At 54.2% G+C, this 24,146-nt stretch overlaps 1 protein-coding gene across 1 annotated transcript in view; it reads right to left on the reverse strand.

The window, feature by feature from the left end:
* Window positions 1-1,254: 1,254 nt before the first annotated feature.
* Window positions 1,255-24,146, reverse strand: part of NEURL4 (neuralized E3 ubiquitin protein ligase 4) — a 43,158-nt gene continuing 20,266 nt past the window's right edge. The window contains exons 14-31 of the mRNA XM_084808121.1: window positions 23,599-23,797; window positions 22,165-22,241; window positions 21,982-22,060; window positions 20,010-20,185; window positions 18,973-19,101; window positions 18,702-18,847; window positions 16,406-16,621; window positions 14,438-14,536; window positions 13,099-13,248; window positions 11,380-11,544; window positions 9,204-9,362; window positions 8,116-8,295; window positions 7,907-8,000; window positions 7,484-7,591; window positions 5,818-5,962; window positions 5,501-5,613; window positions 3,813-4,005; window positions 1,255-3,010 (exon numbers count right to left, since the gene is read on the reverse strand). Of these exons, the coding sequence (XP_084664247.1) occupies window positions 2,806-3,010; window positions 3,813-4,005; window positions 5,501-5,613; window positions 5,818-5,962; window positions 7,484-7,591; window positions 7,907-8,000; window positions 8,116-8,295; window positions 9,204-9,362; window positions 11,380-11,544; window positions 13,099-13,248; window positions 14,438-14,536; window positions 16,406-16,621; window positions 18,702-18,847; window positions 18,973-19,101; window positions 20,010-20,185; window positions 21,982-22,060; window positions 22,165-22,241; window positions 23,599-23,797 (2,633 nt within the window). The 3' untranslated portion in view covers window positions 1,255-2,805. The remainder of the gene's footprint in view (window positions 3,011-3,812; window positions 4,006-5,500; window positions 5,614-5,817; window positions 5,963-7,483; window positions 7,592-7,906; window positions 8,001-8,115; window positions 8,296-9,203; window positions 9,363-11,379; window positions 11,545-13,098; window positions 13,249-14,437; window positions 14,537-16,405; window positions 16,622-18,701; window positions 18,848-18,972; window positions 19,102-20,009; window positions 20,186-21,981; window positions 22,061-22,164; window positions 22,242-23,598; window positions 23,798-24,146) is intronic.

Below are 24,146 nucleotides of genomic sequence, written 5' to 3' on the forward strand. Positions count from 1 at the left end.
CCCCGCAGCTGAGGGGCCAAGGCGGGCGGGGCCCAAGGGGTCGGAGGCCCCCCGCGCTTGCCCAGCGAGAGAGAAGGGGTCCGGGGGCCGCCGCCACCCCCGCAGCCCCGCCTGCCCTCCTCCCCGCTTCAGCCAAAAGCCCGGGGGGCTTCCTCTTTTTTAACGCGTCTGCGGGGGGCCGTCCTTAAAGCTCAAAGAAATAGGGGAGGACCCCCGCCCAAATGAAGGGACAGGCGTCCAGCCCGCCTGCGCCGATGCGAGAAGGGGGCCCGGAGCGCCGGGGGGAGCCCGCAGCTTCGAGGCGCCGGAAGCCTCGAGCCAGGCAGCGCCGATTCGCACGTGGCGGGGCGCCTCGACTCCAGCAGAGCCCTCGCCCTTCGGCAAGGCCTCCGCCCTCGGGCCCCCAGCCCCGGCGTGAGAGGGGAGGCCGGGCCAGCAACTGCATTCCTCGCCCCACTGCCGAAACGGGCCCCGCGCCGCGGCTCTTCTTGCGCTCCTTTCCGGGTCTTCAGTGGTACCTAGCAAATATCACCCCCCCCCCCCCCCGGCTCAGAAGCTCGAAGTCCCGTGCCTGTGGTGCTGATGAGAATGTTACGGGCCAGGAAGCGGTGGAAATGGAGCTCGAAATTTGGACGCCACCTCCCCAGGCTACCCATGGATACTTGTCCTGGTGGCTCTGTGCTGCCTCCAGTCTCAGAGCAGTGTGCCTGTCTACCCCAGTTGCTGGGGAACATGGGCAGGAGAGGGCTGCTGCACTCCTGTCCTGCTTGTGGGCTTCCCATGGCCACAGTGTGACCAGAATGCTGGACTAGGCGGACCCTCAGTCTGATCCAGAAGGGCGTTTTTGTTCTTATGCCAGACTAGGGGGTGGGAAAAGGCTTGCTGTCATCCAGTTCAGTGCAGAGTATCAAAGATGCTGGATTCAACAAGTTCCTTTTCGGACCAGGAACTCCAAGGCAGTGATCCTCCCACAGATACTGGCCTGGGCCTCTGAGGTCATCTTCAGTGGCCCTGGCTCCAGGTACTCCCGGCTGAATGAAGTGAAGCGGGTGGCTACTGAATACGGTCTTTTTGGTGGTGGTGCCCTAGTAAGCCCTCCCCTGCAAGACTTGCCTGGCACCTATGTTGGAGGTCTTTGCAACAGCTGGTAAAGCCCTTGTAATTCTCCCAGCCTTTTTGGAAAGAATTTGCATAATGTGAATTTCACTATCTGTGACAGTATGAAGTGGGGAAAAGGACACACACAAACACAAAACCAGTTGAATCGTGGTTTATAAACCCTTGCAAGGGAGGGAGCGGGCTGTACAACCTTTTAACTTTTGTCCAAAAAACAAAACAAACAAAAAACCCAGCTTCAGACAGATGTAAAAAAGTTAATGCATGTCATTTTCCAACAAATAAAATGAAAAAGCAGCATAAATACAATTTAAAATATAATATAAATCACAGGGGAAGAGAATGGGCGTTCTATGCCTTATACCCTTTTCCCCTTAAAAATTCACATTTTTTGACAACCAACACAGGTATAAATAAATAAGGGAACAGCGCGGAGGGGGAAAAAAATTAACAGAATGAGAAAGGAAAGGGTGCGTACACACGCCTAGAAGTGGGTGTAGGCATTCGTCAGAATGGGAGTACGAGCAACAAAATTAACCAAAACATCAGAATGAATGGTGGTAGTGTGCTTGTTGTACTGGGGGGAGGGGGTGATTAGAGACTTAATCTTAGGTGGGCACAACTATGAGAAAGAGTGGTACATCTTTTGAATTCATTAGAGTAGATAGATGTGAAACTGAATCCTTCTTGCTTCAGATCTTCCACAGGGTGTGAATAGTAAGTGCTTGGAGGCTGGCTGCATTAAATAAAGACACACAAGCACACCACAGCATTCCCCCCCCCCCCCCGATTGTCCAAGACCTTTTTGGGGATAAACAGGGTTGATGCAAAAGGCTGAAGAAAGGGCAGAACGGAGGTGAGAAAAGAATCCTCCGATAAGAACAGCCCCAACACGGACAGGCTAAAAACACCCACACATACTATGAAGCCAAGACACCCACACATTCACAAAAAAGTAATAATCCTAAACTGCTTCTCCAGGAAGGGGTGGCTGGATCAACCCCTCCACCCCACTCCAGAGGTCGGCCAGTTCAGGTCTAAGCATCTGCCATTCCGAAATGTCTAATCCTGCTGATATAGCCATCAATGAAAAACAGAGGAAGCCAATCCCACCATTTCTCTCCCCCACTCAAAAACATACACATCCCAATCCATTCCCAATTAATACAGGCAACACTGCAGGTAAGGAAAGGTTTCCAACAGGTGGGGGAGGAAAGATAATTTTGTCAGTGTAGAAACCCTTGGGTGTTCCAGAAAGATCCCCAGGTCCAAAATTCAATGAAGTCCTTCTGTGGCAACTAAATAACCCCCCCCCGACCTGCCACCCTCCAACCCCCCCCCATGCTCTTAAATACAAGGCTCAACACTTCCCAACCCTCCCATTCCCATCCCCCCCTTTAGCTTGTCTTGTCTCTGTGCAAAAGAAAAAAGGAGGAAAAGAGAAGCAGCCGTCGGTGGCCACTGGAGGACGCTTATCCTCTGCCCCACCTTGAGAGGTCTCTTCTGAGTCTCTTGTGCCCGCTGGTCATAGCCGTAAAACCTTTTGGACTCGCAAGCTCCACCCAGTCTGTGCGTAGAAGGGCGGGTCACGGGGGAGGGCTGTTTTGGCAAGAGCCGCCCCCTTCCCCCGCTGTGTTGTGGCATGGCAGTGCTCCCAGCTCCTCCCGTGGGAGGGGTGGCAAGGAGGTCTCACTCCACACGGATGAGGAGCCCGTACAGGACGGTAGCACCTTTCTCCTTGGTGACCCACTCAATTTCAGCACTGCTGAAGCGGGGGTCCAAGGGCTCGGGGGCTGCCAGCGACTGGGTGCACACCTTGTAGGACCCAGGGCGCACACACACCTGGAAGGCCACCTGGGCGGAGTGCTGCCGATGGGACTTTGGGTCTTTGAATCTGGAAAGGGGAGGGAAGAGAGATGCGTTCCTTAGAAAGAGGCAGAAAGCGGAAGGACACGCAAACACCAACATTTAAGAAAGGGTGGGGCCGCAGCTCGGTGGTAAAGCACCTGCTTTGCAGGCAGAAGGTCCCAGGTTCAATCCCCAACAGCTCCAGGTAGGGCTGGGAAAGAACCACGCCTGAAACCCTGGAGAGCCGCTGCCAGACAGTGTCGCCAACACTGCGCGAGACAGACCAACGGTCTGACTCGGCGTAAGGCAGCTGCCGACGTTCCTACAACGTTAAGCCAGTGGTCTCCCTAGCCCTGAATTCTGCAGTCAAGGCACCACGCGTCTTTGGTTAGCTTTCCCCACACCATTCCCCAAGCAGCAGGTAACCAGAGAGAAAACAGTCTCTGAACATAGATATGAAAGATTCTGGCCAGCAGTCACTGACAGGCCACCCATCTGTGAATGAACGTTTTTTTAAAAAAGCTGTCTGTACTAATGGCCATCCTAGCAGCTTCCAGATCAATCAGGTATGGCGTGAACAATGACGACGTAGGGAGTGTCTTCAAGCTGCCAGTTTCAGGGACCATCCCTACATCCTGACCTTCTGAGAGGGAGCCCATTTTGCTCCTTTTCACTCTCCCCATACCTCTCCCAGGTAGTCTTTCACCTGGGACACGTCTCCTGCAGGTTACTGCAGTGCTTGTTGGCCAGGAGGTCTGCTTCCACGGGTCAACAGAAAAAGGACCCCTTCTTCCTTTCTCCTCTCCCTCCTGCCCCCTCCAAGCTCATCAAGGTCCCAGGATACCCACTGCACTTTGGTGGCAAAAGGCTCCAGCCCGGCGTAGCGCAGTGTGGGCGACAGCAGGACACGCTGGAGCTCCTCATGGCTCTGCGAACTGTTCTCCTCAGACTCGTGGTACCCCGCACTGCTGCCACCTCCACCTCCACTGCCACCCTGTGGATCTGCCTTGACTGGGCAGCAGCTCAAGATGGACAAGCTTCCTGCAGGGTGAGGAAAAGAGAGAGGGAGAGAGATGTCACCGTGGCGTCAGGCAAGGGACTTCAACCATAACACAAGGTGTAACAGCTCTGTGGTTTCTGTTCCTCTGGGTGGAAGCCCTTCCAGCTTCTGACCAAATTCTGATCAAGAACCCACGCATATGTTTTTTCTGACTTAGCTTCAGTAACTTAACTTGCATATCCAAACTCCCTCACCTGTTGTTATTATTGTTATTATTATCGCTGCTTTTCTGAAAGAAAATCATACGAACTGGTGAACAAAATGGAAAGCATGAAACCAATAAAATAACAGTTCGCAGTCTGAAAAAGACAGAACAAAAACCCAGCAGTGTAAGGACCTAATAATGTTAATAGTGACTGAAGGGTTGCCTGCACTTATAAAGCCCACTGACAGGGATCCCTTTCTTCTCATCCATGTGGGAACAAATGATACCGCCAAGCGGAGCTACGAAGAAATCACGTCAGACTTTGAAGCTTTGGGAAGGAAACTCAAGCACTTTGGGGCCCAGAAAGTTTTCTCATCCATCCTTCCAGCAGGTAGAAGAGGGAAAGGAAAATACTTTGGGTGAATGACTGGCTACAAAGGTGGTGCCGGCATGAGAGATTTGGATTCTGGGACCACGGGCTACACTTCCTGGGAGATGGGCTGATGGCAAGGGACGGGTTGCACCTCACAAAGGATGGGAAGAATGTGTTTGGCCACAGCGTGAAGAACTTCATCAGGAGGGCTTTAAACTGAATCCTACAGGGGAGGGAGACGTAAAGTTGGGGGTACCAATGGACGAAGCCTCAATGCACAATGGAGAGAACAGCTCTAGCAGCACTGTTCTCACAGTGGTCTTTGAGAAAACTCTTGGCAGCTAAACCACTGATGCTGAAAACAACACCTTGCGGAGACAGATAAGATGGGCCTTGCGACGGAAGCAAGCAGAAGGCGCATGCTACGGACAGTACAGTGATCTGTGCTTAGCATAAACCAGCCTCCTGCAACCTGGTGCCCTCCAGGTGTGTTGGACTGTGCTTGCTGGAGGATTCTGGGGGTTGTAGTCCAACCCATCTGGAGAGCACCAGGTGGTAGAAGGCTCGCATAAACCATTTTGAGCATGGAATCCGGGTTTCATCAGCACAAAAGTTGGGCTTTCTGGGAAGGAGAGGCACCTACTGTCTAGGACGTGGGTGCTGAGCCTCTTTCAGCCTGAGGGCTGAATTCAATTCCAGTGGTGGGTGGAGCCAAAACTCCTCCAAATACCAGCCCATTGTAGCTTGAAGCCTGCCAGCAGCTAAGCCTCAGGAGAGGCATTCAGCCTTTCAGAAGGGGGAAAAACCATTCAAAAGCTGGAAAGCCTCTGAACAAGCCCTGGAGGGCCGTTTGCCTCTGCAGGCGGGCCAGATTATGGCCTGCGGCTCAAGAGTCCTGCTCCAGGAGACAGTAGTGAAGGCATTTTGGCAGGCAAGAGCTGACACAGCCCAGCCTTACCTGGCACCAACTCTCCTTGATCCAACATGCGTCGCACGGCCCCAACGCTTGTTCCGTGATAGGCCATGTGCCACTTCTTACAGGTGCTGGCTACCTCTAACCGTGGATTCACCCTACACAGAGAAGAGGAGGGATGGAAGACATGGGGCATGCGTGAGATCGTGCGCAGCCCCGTTGGCAGGTGGAAGCAATTCTGCAGGGCCCCAGAAGTCCCTGGTCCGCTTCAGTCTCATCTTCTCTGGTCGCACGAGGACCCAGTGCTCCAGGCTTTATGCTTCTGAGCTACTGCTCCTGCATCGTTCCGATCCCACCAGTACCTGAGATTGAAGCGGCACCATCCAAACGGCAAAGCGTAGTCTCGGGGAGGCTCTCCGCGCTTGTAATAGGCCTCATCGCCCCGGAGCTTGTGACATGACTCGCAGTAGCAGAGGCTGAACTTGGGGTCTTCCACAAAATAATCATCTGAGGAGAGCGAAGGGGAGAGGAGGGGACCTTCGGAATCAGGAACAGAATAGGGTTTTCACATGAAAAAAGCAGCTTTCTAACCCTTAATTCTATATGGTTGTGAAGATTCGGCAGCCTTACCACAGGCATGGAAGTGTAAGTCAAGGGAGACAAGGTGGATCTCCAGTCATTGGAGAAGAGAAATCCTGGGTTCGAATCCCAGTGGTGTTTTGGGGGAGGGGCTGTAGCTCAGTGGTAGAGCCCCTGCTTTGCAGGCAGAAGGCCCCAGGTTTGATCCCCAGCAGCATCTCCAGGTAGGGCTGTAAAAACTCCTGCCTGAAATCCCGGAGAATCACTGCTGCCAATCAGTGTTGACAATACTGGGCTAGAGGGACCAGGAGCCCATCTCAGTATAAGGCAGCTTCCAGTGTCCTATAGCTCACCCCAGCCCTTGGGACTGATTAGGACCACCCCTGCACATGTGCGCGTACACACACGCATACACACACACACTGAGAAGATGGTGGGGAGTGTCAATCAGGAAGGACAGAATTATGACGGTGTTAAGAGGATGCAAGGCAGCCTTCCGTAGCGTGGCTGGCTGGGGGATGCTGGGAGTTGCAGTCCAACACATCTGGAAGAAGCCAGGCTGGGGGGAGGCTGGTGTAAGGGGATCATGAGTTTGAACTTTCTTCCGACATGTGTCCCCAGCCTGCAACCCAAGCCACCACACCCCCTTGGCCATTCTTTCAAAGCAGGATCTCGCACAGTGCAAGAGAGCTGCTGATGCGCCTATGTTTTAACGCTCTGCACAGCACGTGGTCCTGGTCGCTGCTTTTAAACCCCGGTATGGACTGGGCCCTGGGGATGCCAAGGGAGCACTTGCTCCGGTGTGATTCCGTTCGCCTTTCGAAAGATTGTCTGTGGAAGCGCTGCCAGACGGGTGGGCACCTCCCAGGGGCCGTGGCCTGGGCCTCTCAGCTTCCAGAAAGACGGAAAAAACGGAGCAGAGCCAACTGTGCTGGTGGAGGTGGACTTCCCAGCCCTTTCTTCTCACAGCAGCCCTTCCTGCCTCTGAAAATGCCACACAGAGGGTCAGGAGACCCTGCTGAATGGGATGCTGTAGTGGGTGCTGGGGAAGGAGGATCCCCTCAAACCAGGCAAAGGGGCCTTCCTGAGCGAAGCACTATCCTCTGGTGGAAGAGAGATCCTGGCTCCAACCCATCAGGTATGAACACATTTTGGCATCATCCCATAACCAGGCGACCTCGGAATAAGTTCTGCAAATGTGATCGGCGCACATAATTTGCTACTGCCTATTTTGCCTTGAATTTAAAATGTTACAAGGTTACTATTAGTGAAATGAATTGTTTGGGTTGTTATGATTGCAACGATTTATTTGTATGGATAGAGAGTCTTGTTCCTGGATTCCTTTTCCTGTGTTGTGAACCACTTTGGGCACAATGCAGGGGAAAGTGGCATGCAAGTTCCAGCAGAGACGATGACTCGGCTCTCCTTCGCCCAGAACACAAAGCTCACCTGGCAGGAGGAGGAGGTCTTTGAAGCGAGCACAAAGGGCATGGTATTCACAGGTCTTCATGGTGTTCAGGTCCACAGGGGGCGTCCAGCACACGCTCTCTTTGATGCCTGCAGTGTGGGAGGAGGAGAGCGTTGGGGGGGAGGGGGGAGACGTGCATGCAAGGCAGGAGCCGAGCGGAACTAGCGCAGGAGGCCAGGAAAGATGCACCCAACCTAGACTGCGGGCCACGTCCCCAGTCTTAGGAGGATGGCAAAAAAGGTACCACCACCCAACCATTTTTAAATCCAGCAACAAACCACGCGGACTAAGAATGTGCATTGGGCTGGTGACGACACCCTGAAGAAGGAAAGAGAAAGAGGACCAGGGCATAAAAAGCCCAGCCCAGAAACTGGGGACTGGCTGGGCCGGGGTGGCTGGCTCACCATCCACCATGTCAGCCTTCTCCATGTCTCCCTGGCCACGGGGATCAGCACCCTCTGCTCCTACCGCAGGAGCATCATTCGTTATGATGGTAACCTAGGAAGAAGGCAGCGGTTCAAAGCAAGGCGGAGGTGCAGGGAAGGGATCCTTGCATTCCGCGAAAGAAAGCTCCACTTCGCACCAGGCGCACCTCTCAGAAGGTGGCACTCACCTGTTCACACTGCCCGTAGAGGTCGATGAGCACGTAGCAGGGGCTGGGGATGTCTTGTGCAGCTGTGCCCTGGTCCATCCCATTGACGTAGAGGTGGAGGCAGTTGCTGGAATCCACCAGGACGCCCAGCACCGTCCCCTCGGGGCAGGTGTCCAGGTTGGGGCCGTAGTTCTCGCAGATCTGCAGCACAGAGGAAGATGGGAGTTGTAGGCTGCCCTCTGAGGGGCAGCAGGCCAGGGTGGCTGCTCTACCACATCAGAGCTTATCAGGAGGTTTGGTTTTTTTTTTTCCTTTAATGATTTCAAATAACAATATACAAATTAAGAATAATAACCCAGACACACCCTGCATGTGGGTTTCCCACAGGCAGCCGGCTGCTGGAACAGAATGCTGGACTAGGAAGACCTATGGTTGGATCCAGCCTGGCTCTTCTTATGTACTTAGAGCCACAAACAAAACTGCTACACATTTAAAATGTTGTTTTTTTTAAAAACCTACAACTAAGAAGCATGAACAGACCAAAAAAGAAAACAAAAAGCAATACCCGAGCTTCCCAAGCTGAGGACGTACTCACTTTTGCTACCTATAACCAACACATAATTTGAAGATAACTTAAAATAAGGAGAGTTACAACACACAGGTAAACATATCACAAGCTCAGCACTTGAGATCTAACATCACTGGATGGAAGTCTGTAATTTCACAAGGAGCTAAAGGCTCCCAGACATTTAGTACTAGCCAGTTACCAAAAGGTTTATTCCATGGTTTGTTTCAGTGGAATGAACCCCATGTAACATGTTTTTAACTAGCGAACAGGGCTGGAGTTAAAGGAAGGAGGGGACAGACAGAGGAGGGAGCCTGTATGAGGCATCTCAGAATTGCTGTCCTCTGCCCTAGAAAAAGTGGCTTGCTTCTATTTGGAAGAAACAAACAGAATGAGAAACTCTGGATGGACAAAGTCAAAGTGGTTTCCAAGTTTTCTTTTTCACAACAGGGACCTGGGGACAGGCGGCCAGGAGAAGCACCATTTGGAAAAGGGAGAGCACAGCACAGTCCCCGTCCCCCCCACCTTGCCTCATTTGTTTCACCTTGAGGGAGTTGTGGAAGACCGAGTCACGCTGCAGCAGCCACGTGGAGCGTTTCAGGGAGCAGGCCGTGGCGGGGAAATTGAGCCGCTCGGGAGAGCTGCCGATGACCCCCAGCGAGAGCGAAGAGGTCCACTGCTGATTCAGGGAATCAATTTGGAACTACAACAGACAGAGAGGATGTGGGCAGCGGGCACTTGCCGCAAGGGAGAAGAAAAAACCACACAAGCACCCCACCCCGCACGGCCCCAGGCTTCCTTAATGTGTGTGGGGGGAGTGTCCCCTCCAAAAAGCTCCTTCCCTCCCCCAAGTCACATGCGGACTTGCATATACGCAGCCGGCATTGATGAAATCACGTCTGCTGAACAAAGCTGCTGGGCGTTATTGCCTGTGAGGTTACTGCCTTTCTGCCCAGGATGTTGTTACGGGCTCAGGTCTCGTGTTAAATCTCTCTTTGGAAGAGGCGGCATCCAGGACCCAGGCAAAGGCCTAAGGCCACCGGATGCGGCAGGACTGCAAACACAACGGGGCAACGGACCCATTGCTAGCCTGAGACGGGAAACCAGGAGGACCCCCACCCCGACCTAAGAGCACAACGGAGGCTGGTGGCTCTGACGTTGGTGCGGCGGCGAACCTGCTCTGGATTTTAGCGGGAACTCTAGAGGAGCTCTCCAAGGTGCTGCACACGCCATTATGCTTCAAGCATTTAGAGTCCTGACTGAAACCTGGAGCACATTCACTGCCCCACTGACATCGCAGCCACCAGCCTCCACTGAGAGAGCGTGATGCCCAGCTATCAGTCTTCCCCATTGTGGCGCCCAACAGGCATCTCGGTCAGCAACTCCGTGGCATAGCATGCTGGCTGAGGATGAAGGGAACTGCAGCCCAACATGTCTGGTGGGCACAAGGTTGGGTTAAATATTTAAGATTAAATACTGGAAAAAAATCACCCCCCCAGCACCAATTCCCCCCACAAAAAAATGGAAGGAGAACAATCTGTGCCAACGCTGCATAATCCTCTCTCCCTCGACCTGGGTACGAATGCAAATGCACACCTCCCCTCGCACCCCCCCCCCCATGGGCCCCATACAGGAAACAGAAAATCTGTGGCTGTGATTTTATTATCCCGTTTCCGGAGGGATGGCCATGCTTGTCAGTCACAGCAAAACCAAAGAATCTTGCGACACCTTCAAAATCAGCAACGGAGAACGTCCGGCCCATGGGGCTAATCCGATCCCCAGAGGCATCCCATCCAAACCAGACAACCCCCTTGCAGGTGGGACCCAGCCTCATTGCGTGAAGCTAACAGTGGGGAGTGTCCTGCACGTTGCTCGGGTGAGCAATGCACGAGGGAATCCCTGCTGTTAACGCCAGTCACAGCGGGGACGCCGGCGGAGTCCGTCTGTACCCTGTGCGCCACCCCCATGAGGAGGGCCGGTGCATGAAGCTGGGGATTCACCCACACAGCACCTTCCACCAATGGGTGGAGCACCCCTCCAGTCCCACCTCGGCTGGGGCAGCTTTGCCAAGGAAAGCCTGAATGCTTTCCTTGGCAAAGCCAGTCCCCAGCTGAAGTGACAGCTGGAGCTTTGGCCAGGGATGATGTCAGGGGCGTGGTCATCCAGTCCGCAAAGGGTCAGGAGTGCCTGCGGGGGGGGGGGGGGATATTTGGTTCCCCACCCCTGCCTTAAAGACTAATATGTTTGTTATGGTGTAAGTGTTGCTCTTCAAGGCAGGGGTGCAGAAGCTCTGGCCCATGCGCCAAATCTGCCCCTGGGGTTCCCCAGATGGCCATGCCTCCTTTCCCCCAACCGCCAGCCCTTGGGTGGTTTCCTGGCTTTTGCACAACGTTTCCCCATTCTAAAAAGCGGAAATGTCTCTCCCACGGCTTCAATAATGGCAGCAAAAGCTTGACGCTCAAATATGCTGGTATTTCGGCTCCACCCCTTTAGCCCCACCCACCACTGGAATGCGGCCCTCCAGGGCTTCTCTGAAATGGAATGCGGCCCTTGGGCTGAAAGAGGTTCCCCACCCCTGCTTTAAGGTGCCACAGGACTCTTCATTTTCACACTCTTGATACTTTTCTGTACATCCTGAGTTATCATACAGGAAAATGACCCAAAACGGATGCTGCCCCAGTCCAAAAGGAAGCAGCAGGACCCAGCCCCAGCGGCCCTACCTGGAAGAGCTGCTGCTGAGGCAGAGGCAGAGCCACAACCACAATGCCCTGGTTGTAGCTAGAGACTCGGGTGGCTGTCAGGTTGCCATTGGAGAGGAGGATGTTCTTGCCGTGGTTCCCCAGGAACTCCATGGAAGAGGCCACGGCCGGCACGTCGTTCTCGCACTGAGGGAGGGGGAAACACGTCATCGTAAGGACAGGAAGGGATGGCCAGGGGTGAATCATTTTTGTTTGCTTAAAATACCAGCTTCTTGCTGTGCCTCTCTCTCTGCCACCCTTCTCTTCCCTTTATGTTCTCCTGGCCCTGGAAATTCTGCTCAGCTCCCATCTTGCTTCCGTCTTTCAAGAGACATTTCATAGCCTTTAATGCAGCCTTCCTCAACCTGGTGCTCTCCAGATGTGTTGTACTCCAACACATCTGGAGGGCACCAGGTTGGGGAAGGCTGCCTTAAGGACTAGCAACTTTTGAAAGGTAAATGAAACGCCCATTTATTTAATAGGTTTTTCAGCTGCCTCTCAGACAAACCCTTCCGAGGCAGCGACCAAAGAACAATTTATTAAAACAACAACATACAAACAACTGTATCCACTGCAAACCATGAATGGCAGAAAGAAGAAAGGCACAAACAAACAAAGCAACAACAGAAATACAAAACAGAGCAACAAAATGAAGTCATCCATTAGAAGCTCAGGAGAGCAGAACGCCTTCCCCCGGAGGCAAAAACACCACTACTGCCCCAATACCTGGTCCTGGAGTTGGCCTGGGCAATTCCAGGAGACACAGTTTTGAGGGAGGCCTTCTCTATTCTCACTTTGGGAGCTGAAACTCTGCCCTTTTTGCATCGATGACAGTTTGGGGGTGGGGGGAGAGAGACTCCAAGTGTAGTCTCTTGTAGTGTGAATTCTCACTAGAGAGATGTGAAGGACCAGAGAAAAGGGTGGGAAATCCCTGGTTATGAAGATTATAATTATTTCTTCAAACACTTTCCCCCACTGTCTCTTTCTGCTCCCCCCTCCGCCCTGCCTTTATATCTCTAGTGCTGACACAACTAGCCAAAAGGCTTTGCAGCAGGAGAAAGACCGTGTTTGGAACCGCCAAGGGGAAGGTCTGCCTGGCCCCCCATGCCTGGGACCCTCTGGAACTGCTGACTGGAAGAAGTGGCCACCTTCAGGCCACCACCAAAGGGCAAGCAACTCTTCTGGGGGATCTGAGACCGAGACCCAGAAATCCAGTTTGGCTGGTGGCTGCCTGGGGAGCAGCGGCTGGAGCGCACTGTTACTGTTCTGAACGTTGTTCTATGCAAGACGTCGTTTTAACCTTGGTGCTTCTATCGTACATGTCTGCATTTTTATTGTAACCTGCTTTGGGCTTTGCTTTTAATGAAAAAGAGGGATATAAATGTTAAACAAATGGAGGCTGCAATCCTACACACACTGAGCCATGAGGAAGCCCCAGTGGACTCAATAGGTCTTGCTTCCGAGTAGGCCTGCCTAGGATTGTGCTGTAACTCCACTCCGTGAGCTCCGGCATTCCCAGGATGCAGCAATGACGTGGCCTGTCAAGACATGGACCCCCCCCCCCCCCAAGCCTTGGTGGAACAGAACCGCAGCTTCGCCCCTTCCAGTTTGGGGTCACGTCACAGCTTAGCAGGGGAAGGGATGGGCCCCCACAACACCTCCATCACCTCCACCCGGGGGCTCTTTCTCTCAAGCTCTCACCGGCGTGGTCTCTTCCTCCTCTTCCTCCTCGCTGTAGGGCTCCGAGGTGATCGAGGGGGGTTTGGTGCCATCTGCCTCTTCCAGCACGGTGGAGCTGACGATGGACACAGACGTCACCCGGCCATAGAGGTCCAGCACCACGTAGACGTTCTGTGGGGAAGAGATGGGAAGGTGCACCTGGGGCAAGGAAGGGGCTTGCCCGAAGGAATCCTGCGGTCTTAAAAATGATTTCTGCCCCCTTTGGTCTCCCACCCCACCCCAACCCTCCTCTCTCTTCCTGTACCCCCTGCTGGATCTGGCATCTTACTCCCTTCCCACAGTGGTCAGCCAGAGGTCTACAGGAAGGCCCAGAAGCAGCGCATAAAGGTAACCTGCCTCCAGCCACCAGAGCTTCCCTGTAACTGGCATTCAGAGGTAGAGTGACTTGTAATGTGGAAGCTCTATAACGGCTGAGAGATCCTCCGCCTCCATTTTGGTTACTCCCCCTTTCAACCCTCTATAGTTAGTGGCCATCCCCCTTCTTGCGGCAGCGGTGGCGTAACCCTTAGCCCTCATCCTGAACCAAAATGAAATCTAAAGGATGGGAACCTCGGGAGCGGCCTTATACCGAGTCAGGCCCTGGGTCCATCCAGCCCAGGACTGTGGACAGTGACTGGCAGAAGTGGCTCTCCAGGGTTTCAGGCAGGTGTTTTCCCAGCCCTACTGGAGATGCTGCTGGGATCGATGCAGGGACCTCCTGCGTGCAAAGCAGGGGCTCCACTAGGACATGCGCTGCACTCCCAGGAGGGCCCCCCTCCCTCAACTGTCCTCCTCATCAGCCACTGCAGCAGGCTGTACAGAGGGAGACGCAGGGATGGGCCACCGGACCGGCTGTACGACTCCTTAATTCCCCCCCCCCCTTTCCCTTCCCCATCCCTTTTCCCTTGTCGGTCTTTTTAGACCATGAGCCTGCTTGCAGGGACTGTCCTGTTCTACTGACTGCATGTAAGGCATGCTGGGAGTCTCTTTCGTTGAGGAATGGGAAGGATTTGCTCCCTTGTTAGCCTGAGCAACACACCTGTGGAGGTGGGCAGCCTTGATGTCAGTGGGGTGGTGAATTCGCTCTGGGCTTCAGTCAGAACTCTGAAGGAGTTCTGCTTCACACCTTGGAGAGCTCCGTTAGAGTTCCCACTGAAACCTGGAGTGGATTCGCCACCCCACTGACATAGGCGCCATCAGCCTCCACTGCATCACACGTTTACCAAAGTCTCAGCAAATAATCAGAGAAGGGGACGAGAGAGACCACATCTCCTGGGCCAAGCAGAGAGGCCCTTTTGCAGCGTGTGCATCAGCCTCTTACCTTGGCCACGCCCGTCGCTGCCGGCCCCATGTCCTCCCCGTCAATCAAGATGTGCATGGTGTCGTCGGTGCCCCGCTTCACGCCCACACGGCTCCCCACCTGGCAAGAGAGCAGTGCTCACCGCCGGACCCAACGGAGCCCCCAACAGCCCATCCTCGTGGCCGCTGCAGAGCAGATCACGATGGAGTCCGGCAGGATCGATGCCGGGGGCGGGAGGGGTCCCAAGGCTGCAATGCCCTAACAGAAGGTGATGAGGAACCGGACCTTCAGTGTCACAAATGATTTGCTACCTTTCAGGATTTTGTTCTTACAACAAAATCATGGATACGCAGCACTTTCATTGGGTCGCATCCAATTCTGTTGCTCTGTCAGTGGGAAGGAACTCCTAGCATGGCAGATCCCTCCCCTGCCACCCCTTGCACCACCCCCCAAATCTGCTCCAGAGGGTTAGGGGACTTGATGTGGGGTATGCTGGTGGGGCCGCGGGAGTTGGATCCAAGCCAATATTTGGAGGCACCGTATACATGGGACCTAAAGGAAGGGCTTCTCCCAGCTCAACCTGCTCAGACATTAACAGTCATTCAGGTGACCCCACCCACCATCAGGATGCCTGAGAGAGGCATTCTCAGCCCTGGAAGCCCATTTATGGAACTTTCTCCCCAGGGAAACTTGCCTGCTGCCCACTTTCCTACCTTCGAGGCACCAAGCAAAAACCTTCATTGCCTCCAGGACCTTTTAGCTAGATTTAGTTTTTCATTTAACATCTCATTCAGCTGTTTCAAAGAATATATCTACTGTTGTATTGTTTTGCTTTGTTGATTTTTTATTTACTGTGTTTTAGGACTCTAACTGGCTGGGAAGTGCTGTGGGATCTTTCTTTCTGTTTTGTTGAAGAAAGGCGGCATACAAATCTTTTAAATAAATTAGGATGCGATCCTATTCATGTTTAGACAGAAAGAAATCCTACAGCTCCCAGCATTCCCCAGCCAGCATGGAGATCTATGTCCGTCAGTCTGTCCATCAGTGCCATAGCACCATGAACATGAACCCTAAATGCCTGAAACTTGGCAGGCATTCTCAGAGAACCCTAGCGGTGTGCACCTCAGGTTATTCTGTTTTTTGAATGCATCAGTTCATTTTAATCCATTGCAACGTGTCTATGTGGTTGAAGCCTGCAGCACCATCTTCAGCCCCTGGTTGGCAGACTTCCCTAACCAGCAGATGGCTTTGCAGTCCGCGCAGTTTGAAGCCAGGGGAGATCAGCAGGCTGAGGAGGGGCAGAGTTATACGGCTGCCCCTTCCTCTCTGCTGTGGGGCATCCCCCTGTCAGGGGAACAGAATGGACAGACCCCTCCCACAGGGTGGCTACAGGGGCGCACCATGGCAGGGGCCATGTCTGGAGGTGCCGGCTTCACTCAGACTAGACAGGCACAGTGTGTCCAACTCTGACAGCTGAGTACGTTTGCACGAAGCCTTCACTGTCTCAAACTAAGGGCTACTCCAACCCGTGCAAAACCGGGTCTATTTACTAGAAAGTCACTATAAAATATATAATACAGCACATTGAGTCACATGCTGTTCCTTTAAACATTATCAGGTGGTGCTGTTGCTGTAGATGCTCTTTTGCGGCCTCCCCCAACCTGGTGCCCTCCAGATGTGTTGATTTCAGCTCCCAGCATCCCCCAACCAGCACAGCAGGGTTCTGGGAGTTGTAGTCTCAACACATCTGGAAGGCGCCAGGTCAGGGGAGGCTGTTCTACTGTGAGGAACACTGGTTAAAGGGACAGCTGTGGGAGTGCAGGGTCTAAAAATACAGAGAACCGTTTGCCGTGAAATCCAGATATGCTCTACAAGCCCAACCAGGTTTCCAGCGAAGAGCCTTCCTGGCTTCTCCTCCTGGCAAACCCAACGAGCAGACCCCCAGCCGCCTCCACTAGCCCGCCGGCCCAGCCCTTCCCCTGCACTCACCCCGAGGCGCTCCAGCGAGCACCCGTAGTTCTGCTTCTGGAGGATGCCGTTGCGGCACACGTCGGAGCCCGTCACCAGCCAAGTCACCTTGGAGCGGAGCTCCAGGACAGACGACGGCAGCCCCGTGACCGTGTAAGGGGCGTCCGAGGGCAGCAGGGTGGTCAAGCCAATGTGCACCGACCCGGACCACTTCTCATCCAGTTCGTCAATCTTCACCTGCAGAGGTGGAAGGAGGCAATGGTACATGCGTGCGATCCTTCTTCGTGGGGTGGGAGCAGAAGAGTGGAAGACTGAGCAACTGCGATCCTCTCTCCCCTCCCAAGCTCGAGGACAGGGGTGCAGAACCACCAGCCTATGAGACACCCCGGTCTGGCCCACGCGCCTTGGAGTTCCCGCAGGGGGTGGGGCTCCGGCTCCAAGCCCCGCAGCCTGGAGGAGTCGCTTTGGAGGACATCCCCCCCGCATCTCCTATCTCCAATACGAGATTGTAGTTAACAGCATGGATGCCCCAGGTGGCACATGCTGTTATCTCTTGATCTCAGATCGCAGTGGGGATGCAGGGAGGCGATGTTCCGGGCTTCCTTCCAGCATGTAGAGAAAGGAAAGGAAAGAGGGTGTGGCGCCGGGGGGGCAGCCCCTGACCTCCTCTGGCCTGCTGTGCGCCGGGGGGAATCCGGTCCCCCACTCTTAAACAGTTCTGCACCCTTCCCCTATTGGATATCCTGCTTTGCAAAGCACGGAAGGTGCTCGGGTTGCCTCCGCCAGTGGCACCAGTTCAGCGCTCATTCCAGGTGCCACAAGCAGGACCTGAGCGGGCCGCTGCCTCCGATACTGGAGGAGCCACTGCTGGCCTTCTCCATGAATTTGTGATCCAGCCGTCTCCAACCTGGCACCCTCCAGATGGGCTGGACTGCAATGCCTATCATCCCCAGCCAGTCTGCAGATTATGAGAGTTGCAGACCAACCTGTCTGGAGGGCACCAGGTCGGGGAGGGCACCAGGTCGGGGAGGGCTGGTCTAATCCAACTGGTAAGGTGGGGGGACGCAGCCTGCTGCCCTCCAGATGTTACACACAACTCCCATCATCTGTGACCATGGGCCATGCCGGCCAGGGCTTATGGGAATTGTAATTCAAAACATCTGGAGGATACCAGGTGGCCTACCCATTGTAAAGCCACCATTCCCTTCTGTAGTGGTGACTTCCACAGTTTAACCCTGCGCTGAGTGAAACAGTCCTTCCTTTTCTCTCTCCTGAATCTCCCACCAATCAGGTTCATGGGATGACCCCTTGGGTTCTAGGATTATGAGAGGGAGAAAAATGTCTCCCTCTCCACTTTCTCCATGCCATGCATCATTTTGTACACCTCCGTCATGTCGCCCCTTTAACCTTTTTCTAGGATAAAAAGCCCCCAAACATTGTAACCTCATGTCAGAAATGAGTCTAAGCCCCTTGAGATGTCTGACACCTCTGATTCTGAATCAGAGCTGGAACAGCTACATCAGAGCCTGGGGGAGGGGCACCCCCAGAGCCTCAAGATGCTGGGAGAGATTCCTCTGAAGGCCTTGACAAACAGATGGCCCAGGCTGAATCCCTGCCCGCTCCCTCCACTGTGAGAACTCAAGGTTCTGAGGAGGAGGAAGAGGGGCGTGACTTGTGAGACGCTAGGGCATGTCGCAAAGCAAAGCAGGAAAAGTTAGACACAGAGCTCAGACACTCCGCCTGGATAGCCACTCTTGGAAGCCAACATAGGAGGGAGCCACTCTAAGGGTGGGGGGCATTACTGTGAAGCAAGTTTGACTGTGAGGTTCATGAGCAAAATGTTGGCAAGTTCACTACCCTCCGGTTCGTCTTCCCTGATTAGAGATCACAGATCAGTTGTTTAGAGCCTGAGGCAGTCGAAGAGCTCCCTTGAACCTGCACTTGTAGAAAGGCCAGTCTCTAGCAAAACAAAGTTGCGTTAGCCTGAAGCTTTGTCTCTTTGTAGTGTTGCCTGTGAAGGGGAGGGGTGATCCAATTCCTGACATCTTTCCGCATCTGACACCTTTTCTCATATCGGAGTAACTCCAGCCCCTTGATCATTTTATTTGCCCCTTTCTGCGTCATCTCCAGCCCTGCAGTGTCCCTTTTGAGGTGTGGTGAGCAGAACCATCCACAGTATTCCAAGCACCACAGATTTGTATAAAGGCATTAAGATGCTAGCAGTTTTTATTTTTGACCCCTTTCCGAACGCAGCCGAATTTGACCCAGCCCGCAACTTGCCCCAGGCACGTGTCCCAGGCATGCACCCCCTGCACACCTCAAAGATTTCATCCGTCTTCAGTTCCTTCATGCTGAAGACGATACCGTGGCAGTAACTGGCCACCCGCACAGCCCGGCACCCGTCATCCTGGAAAGCCACGTTCTTGCCACAGCTGCCGTGGAAGCGGTGGGCCACCCCGGGAACTGGAACGGGGAAACGGCAATCAACGGCCACCTCTCTGGCAGAATTGGGGCCACGGCAAAAAGGGGAGACATGCAGGGGGCGTGAGGCATCCTTGGCCAGGGAGCAACTGGCTCGGGGCTCTCACCTGGGGAGTGGATGGGGAAGGACTTCTCTGTGATATTGCTGGCAGACAGGCTGTTGTCCATGGGCCCCGTGGCGCTGGTGATAGACACCTGGACGCACTGGCCATACAGATCGACCACGGCATAGACCTCTGCACCCGTGGAGGGAAAGGGAGAAAACAGGGGGGCGGGAGTAGGTCAGTGCAAGGTGCAAGCAGCCATGGACTGACCCTTTCAAATCCATCTAACCCCCACTCCATAAACCAGAGGTGCAGAACTTCAGGTCTGGGGGCCAAATCTGCCCCTTGGAGGTCCCCAGAAGGCCCCACCCCCTTCCACTGGCCCCGCCCCTTCCCCTCAACTGCCAATTGTTTGGTGGTGTCCCGGCTTTTGTGCAGCTTTTCCTCCATTTAAAAAGGTCAAAATGCCTCTGCTATGGCTCAGTGACTGGCAGCGAGGGCCGAAAGCTACAACAGGCTAGGGCTTTTTTGCGTGTATTCTGGCCCTGCCCCCTTTTGCCTTTGGCTTCGCCCAGCACTGGAATGTGGCCCCAAGAGCTTCTCTGACACGGAATCCAGCCCTCTAGCTGAAAGGGGTTCCTCCCACTGCAGCTTCCCTGTTCTAAACCCTCCCCAGTTTTGCCAGATCCTTTTGCCAGGGCCTGCACTGGCAGAGATGCCACTGGGCGCGTCCCACCCCCGCCCCAGTTTTGAGACTGAATTGTTTTGTGTTTTACTCACAATGGTACGGCCCCTCATTTCCTCTCTCTCTGGGCTGTAAGTGTTTCCTTAAACCAGGAAGTCCTTCCGTAAGACAATCCTTCTGGGCGACCCGTTTCCAAGCTCCTTTTCCAGGAGGTCCCCCATCCTGGGGGACGTTCCGTTCTCCCCCTCCCAGCCAGCTGCTGCTGACGCGTTGCACTGCGCCAACGGCATGCTTGGGTGCTCGCAACACACAGAGAGGGGTCCCTCGTCCTGCTGGTTCTCCTGACAACTGGCCCAAATGTGCCCTTCCTCCTCCACGCCCCCGCCACCAGCCCCCGCCCAGCGACTGTTCGTACCCTTCCCTGGCGGCAGCCCTGAACAAGCCACACCCTGGTCCACGCCATTGATGAAGTAGTGCAGGTCACCCTTGGCTGTGCGCATCATGCCGATGCGCGAGCCCGTGGTCAGTGAGTCCAAGTCGCAGCCATAGTTGTTGCGCATGGTGTTCCCGTCCTGCATGATGGCAGTGCCGCTGGGAAGGAGAGAGGGGAGCAAAGCAATCACTTCCTGAAAGCCGTTTTGTCCCACTCCTCAGCCAGAAAGGCTCCTGGGTGGCTTACGTACAATCAGTCACACAAGACAGTCCCTGCCCCCTCAGGCTTGCGATCAAAGACGACATGACACACGAGGAAAAGGGGAAGAGACAAAAAATCACGTCTTTCAAGAAGGGCTGGTGGAAAGGCCCTGCTTCCCCCTCTCACCTCCCTAGGTGCAGCCCCTCCTCAACTGTGGACATTCTAGAAAGGGGGGGACCCACTCCCACCTCCTCTGGCTGTATGTCGCCAGTGCCAAGATGTCCCAAGCCTGTGCAAGAACCTCAGAGGGGCCCTGGAGCTGGAACAGACCAAAGTTCCATCTGGTCTGGCATTCCAGTTCTCCACCATGGCCAACCAGGTGCCTTTGGAAGCTCACAACAGAGCATGAGGACTACAAGCTTGTTCCCCAGCAGCCAGCAATTCAGAGGAATACTGCCTCTGCCCCTGGGGCTAGCATATGGCCATGATAGCTTATCACTGACAGCCTTATCCTCCATGAACATGTCTATGGGGCTCCCACAACGGGCCCGTTTGCGTGACACGACAGCCCACTGTGCATTATTTAACCCTTGCGGAGGCTGCAGCGTGCGCTGGTGCGTGTCTGTGTGCGTGTGTGTCCACCATGCTGCATATCCAACCCCCGCTCAGGGTTTGTCATGTCATGCAAACATGACGAGCGTGGGGGATGTGAGGGTTAAACAACCTTAGAACAGACTGTGGGTTACACGAGGGTTGTCAGGCCAGGTTTGCATGACACAACAACCCCCGAGAGCAGGGCTTGCATATGCAAAGTGGCATCGGTGGGCACCATGGCTCCTCCTGGCTTAAATAACCCACAATGCACCGCGTCGTGCGAACTGGGTCAATGTCTCCTCCCCGCTCAAAGCAAGGCTTGCAAGCCTCCCCACGCTGCCTTAGTTCTCCCCGCAACTGCCTAGGGCCAGAAGATTCTGCAGCCTACCGGAAGCACTGCCCCTCTACGGCTCCTTCTGCCTGCCACTGCCCGCCCCCGCATCTATCCCTGATGATGAACATTGCACCCGGGGAAGTGGACTCCAGTCCACAAAAGCTGATGCCGTGATAAATTGGTCACTCTTTAAGAGACCGCATGATTGCCGTTTTCCCTGATTATATTGTGCCTTCCTATGGGTTTTAATTGACAGATGCTTTGGGAGGCAATCTTGGCTGGAAAGCAGAATATATTATGTAAAGTAACAATTAAAACAACACAACCAAAATGGGTCGAATCCAGGCTTAGTTATACTGAGGGAGACCCACTGAAATCACTTACTTAAACTCCTACTGATTTAAATGGGTCTACTCTTGAGTATGACTAATTCTGGATCCAATCCAGTAAGTTCCGTTCTGAACCCCAGGCATCATGTTGGAGGCTCCTCCAAGCAGTGATGACTCATCCACCAGATGGGCATCTATCGCTCAAGGGAAACCATCAAAGTCCTCTCACCCCCTGGAGGGAGATCTCTGGCAGCCCCAAGTCCGTTCATCGACCTCTTTGCGATTCAAGCTCCTCTCAAACTCCCCCGTAGCACCTCAGGGAAGTGCTTATGGGGGGAAGCATTCAGACGGGTCACACCCCACCTAGCATCCTGCAGTGGTACTGTCCGGGAAAGGCTGTACCGTGCACTCTCTCTCAGCTTGTAAGATCGGTTCTTGTTGTCCGACCCGCTGCAAGCGAGATTCTCTTGCTGGCCGCCCCCCTCTTTCTTCACACCTCAGCATCCACGTATCGTAGTCGATGTCTGTCATCGTGTTGGGGAACTCCAGGTCCTCTGGACGGATGGCTGTCACACCTGGGGCGGGCAGAAGAAGCGGGGCGGCAATAAAGCACTCCTGCTGCACAAAAGCAAGACCACTGCTCCTTTCTGCCTCTGCCCCACCTCCTCCACCCCCTCACCTGCTTCGATGGAGCCTGACCAGCGATCCACCATCTTCTGAATGACGATTTCAAAGAGCTCCCCGTCTCGGAGAGGCCTGCAAGGGAACAGCAGGAGGAATGTAAGAATGGCTGTGCTGGAGCGGGCCAAAGATCCACCGCTCCAAGACTCCAACCGTGGCCTGCCAGATGCCCCCGGGAGCCTCACAAACACAGCCCAGTGAAGGAGGCCATCCCTGTGACTCATCTCAGCGACAGTGCAAAGAGGTAAGAGGCAAAACCATAGTGAAGCACTGGGGCCTCAAACATGGTGCCAATGGGTACCAACGTGCCCAGGGACACCTCTCTTGGAACCTCCCAAGCTCCCTGCCTCCCCTATTTTATTTGCGAACATGAATTTATTTTAAACTGGGAGGCTGGCATGCTGCAAAGTGAAGGGCTGCCCTACAGCACCATTTTTATTTGGGTTGAAATAGCAGCTTTGTGTTTTGGAGCCGAGACGCCTCTGCCTTCTTCTCAGGTTCTTGGGCAAGTTACTTTTGTTTCAGTCTCAAGTTTGCCTCCTGGGAGATGGGTGTTTGTAATCAGCCACTCCCACCGTGGCAGCCATTTTATGCATGGGCAAGCCCCCCCGCAGCAGCCATTTTGTAAAAGTGCCCACGACATCCCCTCAAAATTCCAAAGGTGCCCACTGACCCCAAGGGCTGCAGACAGCTGGTTTAGCATTATGAGAATCAGACCTCCCTGCAAGCTTAGGCACCCACCAACCCACCCCAGCGCAGCTACAAAGAGGAGCTAGGAAGCTTTTGCTTCTGGTTTTGGTTGACCGCAGTTTGTTGCAGCATCCAAACCTGGACAAAGTGTGGTTCGTCTTAACCATGGTTGGTGAAAACAAGCCATCTTCAAACCACAGTATGTGCAGCTGGCTCGTTTCCAATAACAAGAGTCCCGCTGAACCACCAGTTTGGACAACGCGCTAAACCTGCCTACCCTCAAGCAGAAACAGAAGGTTCAATCTCCTCCTTGCAGCCGAGTCGAAGGAGGAGAGCACAAGGGCAGCAGGAGGCTCAGCTCATTCTCGGCTCAGCTTTGGTTTAGGGTGGCTTTCCCCAGCCTGATGCTCTCCAGATGGGTTGGACTGCAACTCCCATCACCCCCACCAGCAGGGGAAGGCTCCTTCAGTGTTGTGCCTGAATGCAGCCGCTGTCTCTGAGCATGGAAGTTGTATTCTGAGCTTTCGTGGCTGACAGCCGCTGACCAAGGCATATGCCATCAACAGATACAGAAAGAAGGCAGCAGTTCCACTAAGACCCAGATCCCTTCCATCAGATAAACACAAACACCTTTCCTTGCTTCCGAAGGTCAGGCGAGCAAAGAAGAGGGTGGAGAGCTTTAGGATTTGCAACACACACAGAGAACCGAGGGGCTCGGCCCGGTCTTCTGTCCATCACTGACCGGTTGGAGATGACGATGGCGTCATTGAACTCGCTCCGGCAGTTCTGACGCAGGGCCGTGCGCCCGCCGTTCGTGATGACGGCGTTGCTGCCGTGCAGCTGGTGGAAGCGCAGGTCGCTCCCCGAGGCAACGGAAGAGGGGCTGCTGGGGGACAGCTGGTTGTTGCCCTCCGAGAGGTCATCAGGAAGTGGGAGAAGATCTGGGGAGGAAGCGGCGCGTCAGAGACATTCAATGCGATTCTCACTGCTGGGGCTCCCAGCAGTGAGATCAACGGAGGGGGACTGCAGCTGCCCCCTAACTCCATGAATGCCTCTCCCCCGCAACTGGGTGATACAGTGGGTCCCCGTGCAAACCGAGCAGGACATCGGACCTGGATTTTAAGAGGGCTGAAGTCCGAACACCTGACCTTTCAGAAACGGACTAATGTTATTTGCTTGTCGAGTGTCATATAAAGGCATTCCAAGCCTGCCTCGCGGGGGTGTGTGTACATTTCACCAGGGGGCCACCACCAAAAAGAGGGCATTCTTAGTGGTTTCCCCCCCCTCCAT

This window comes from Heloderma suspectum, chromosome 6 (assembly GCF_057233095.1).
Source record: "Heloderma suspectum isolate Gila_16-S chromosome 6, 16-S_ref, whole genome shotgun sequence".
Lineage (NCBI taxonomy): Eukaryota > Metazoa > Chordata > Lepidosauria > Squamata > Helodermatidae > Heloderma > Heloderma suspectum.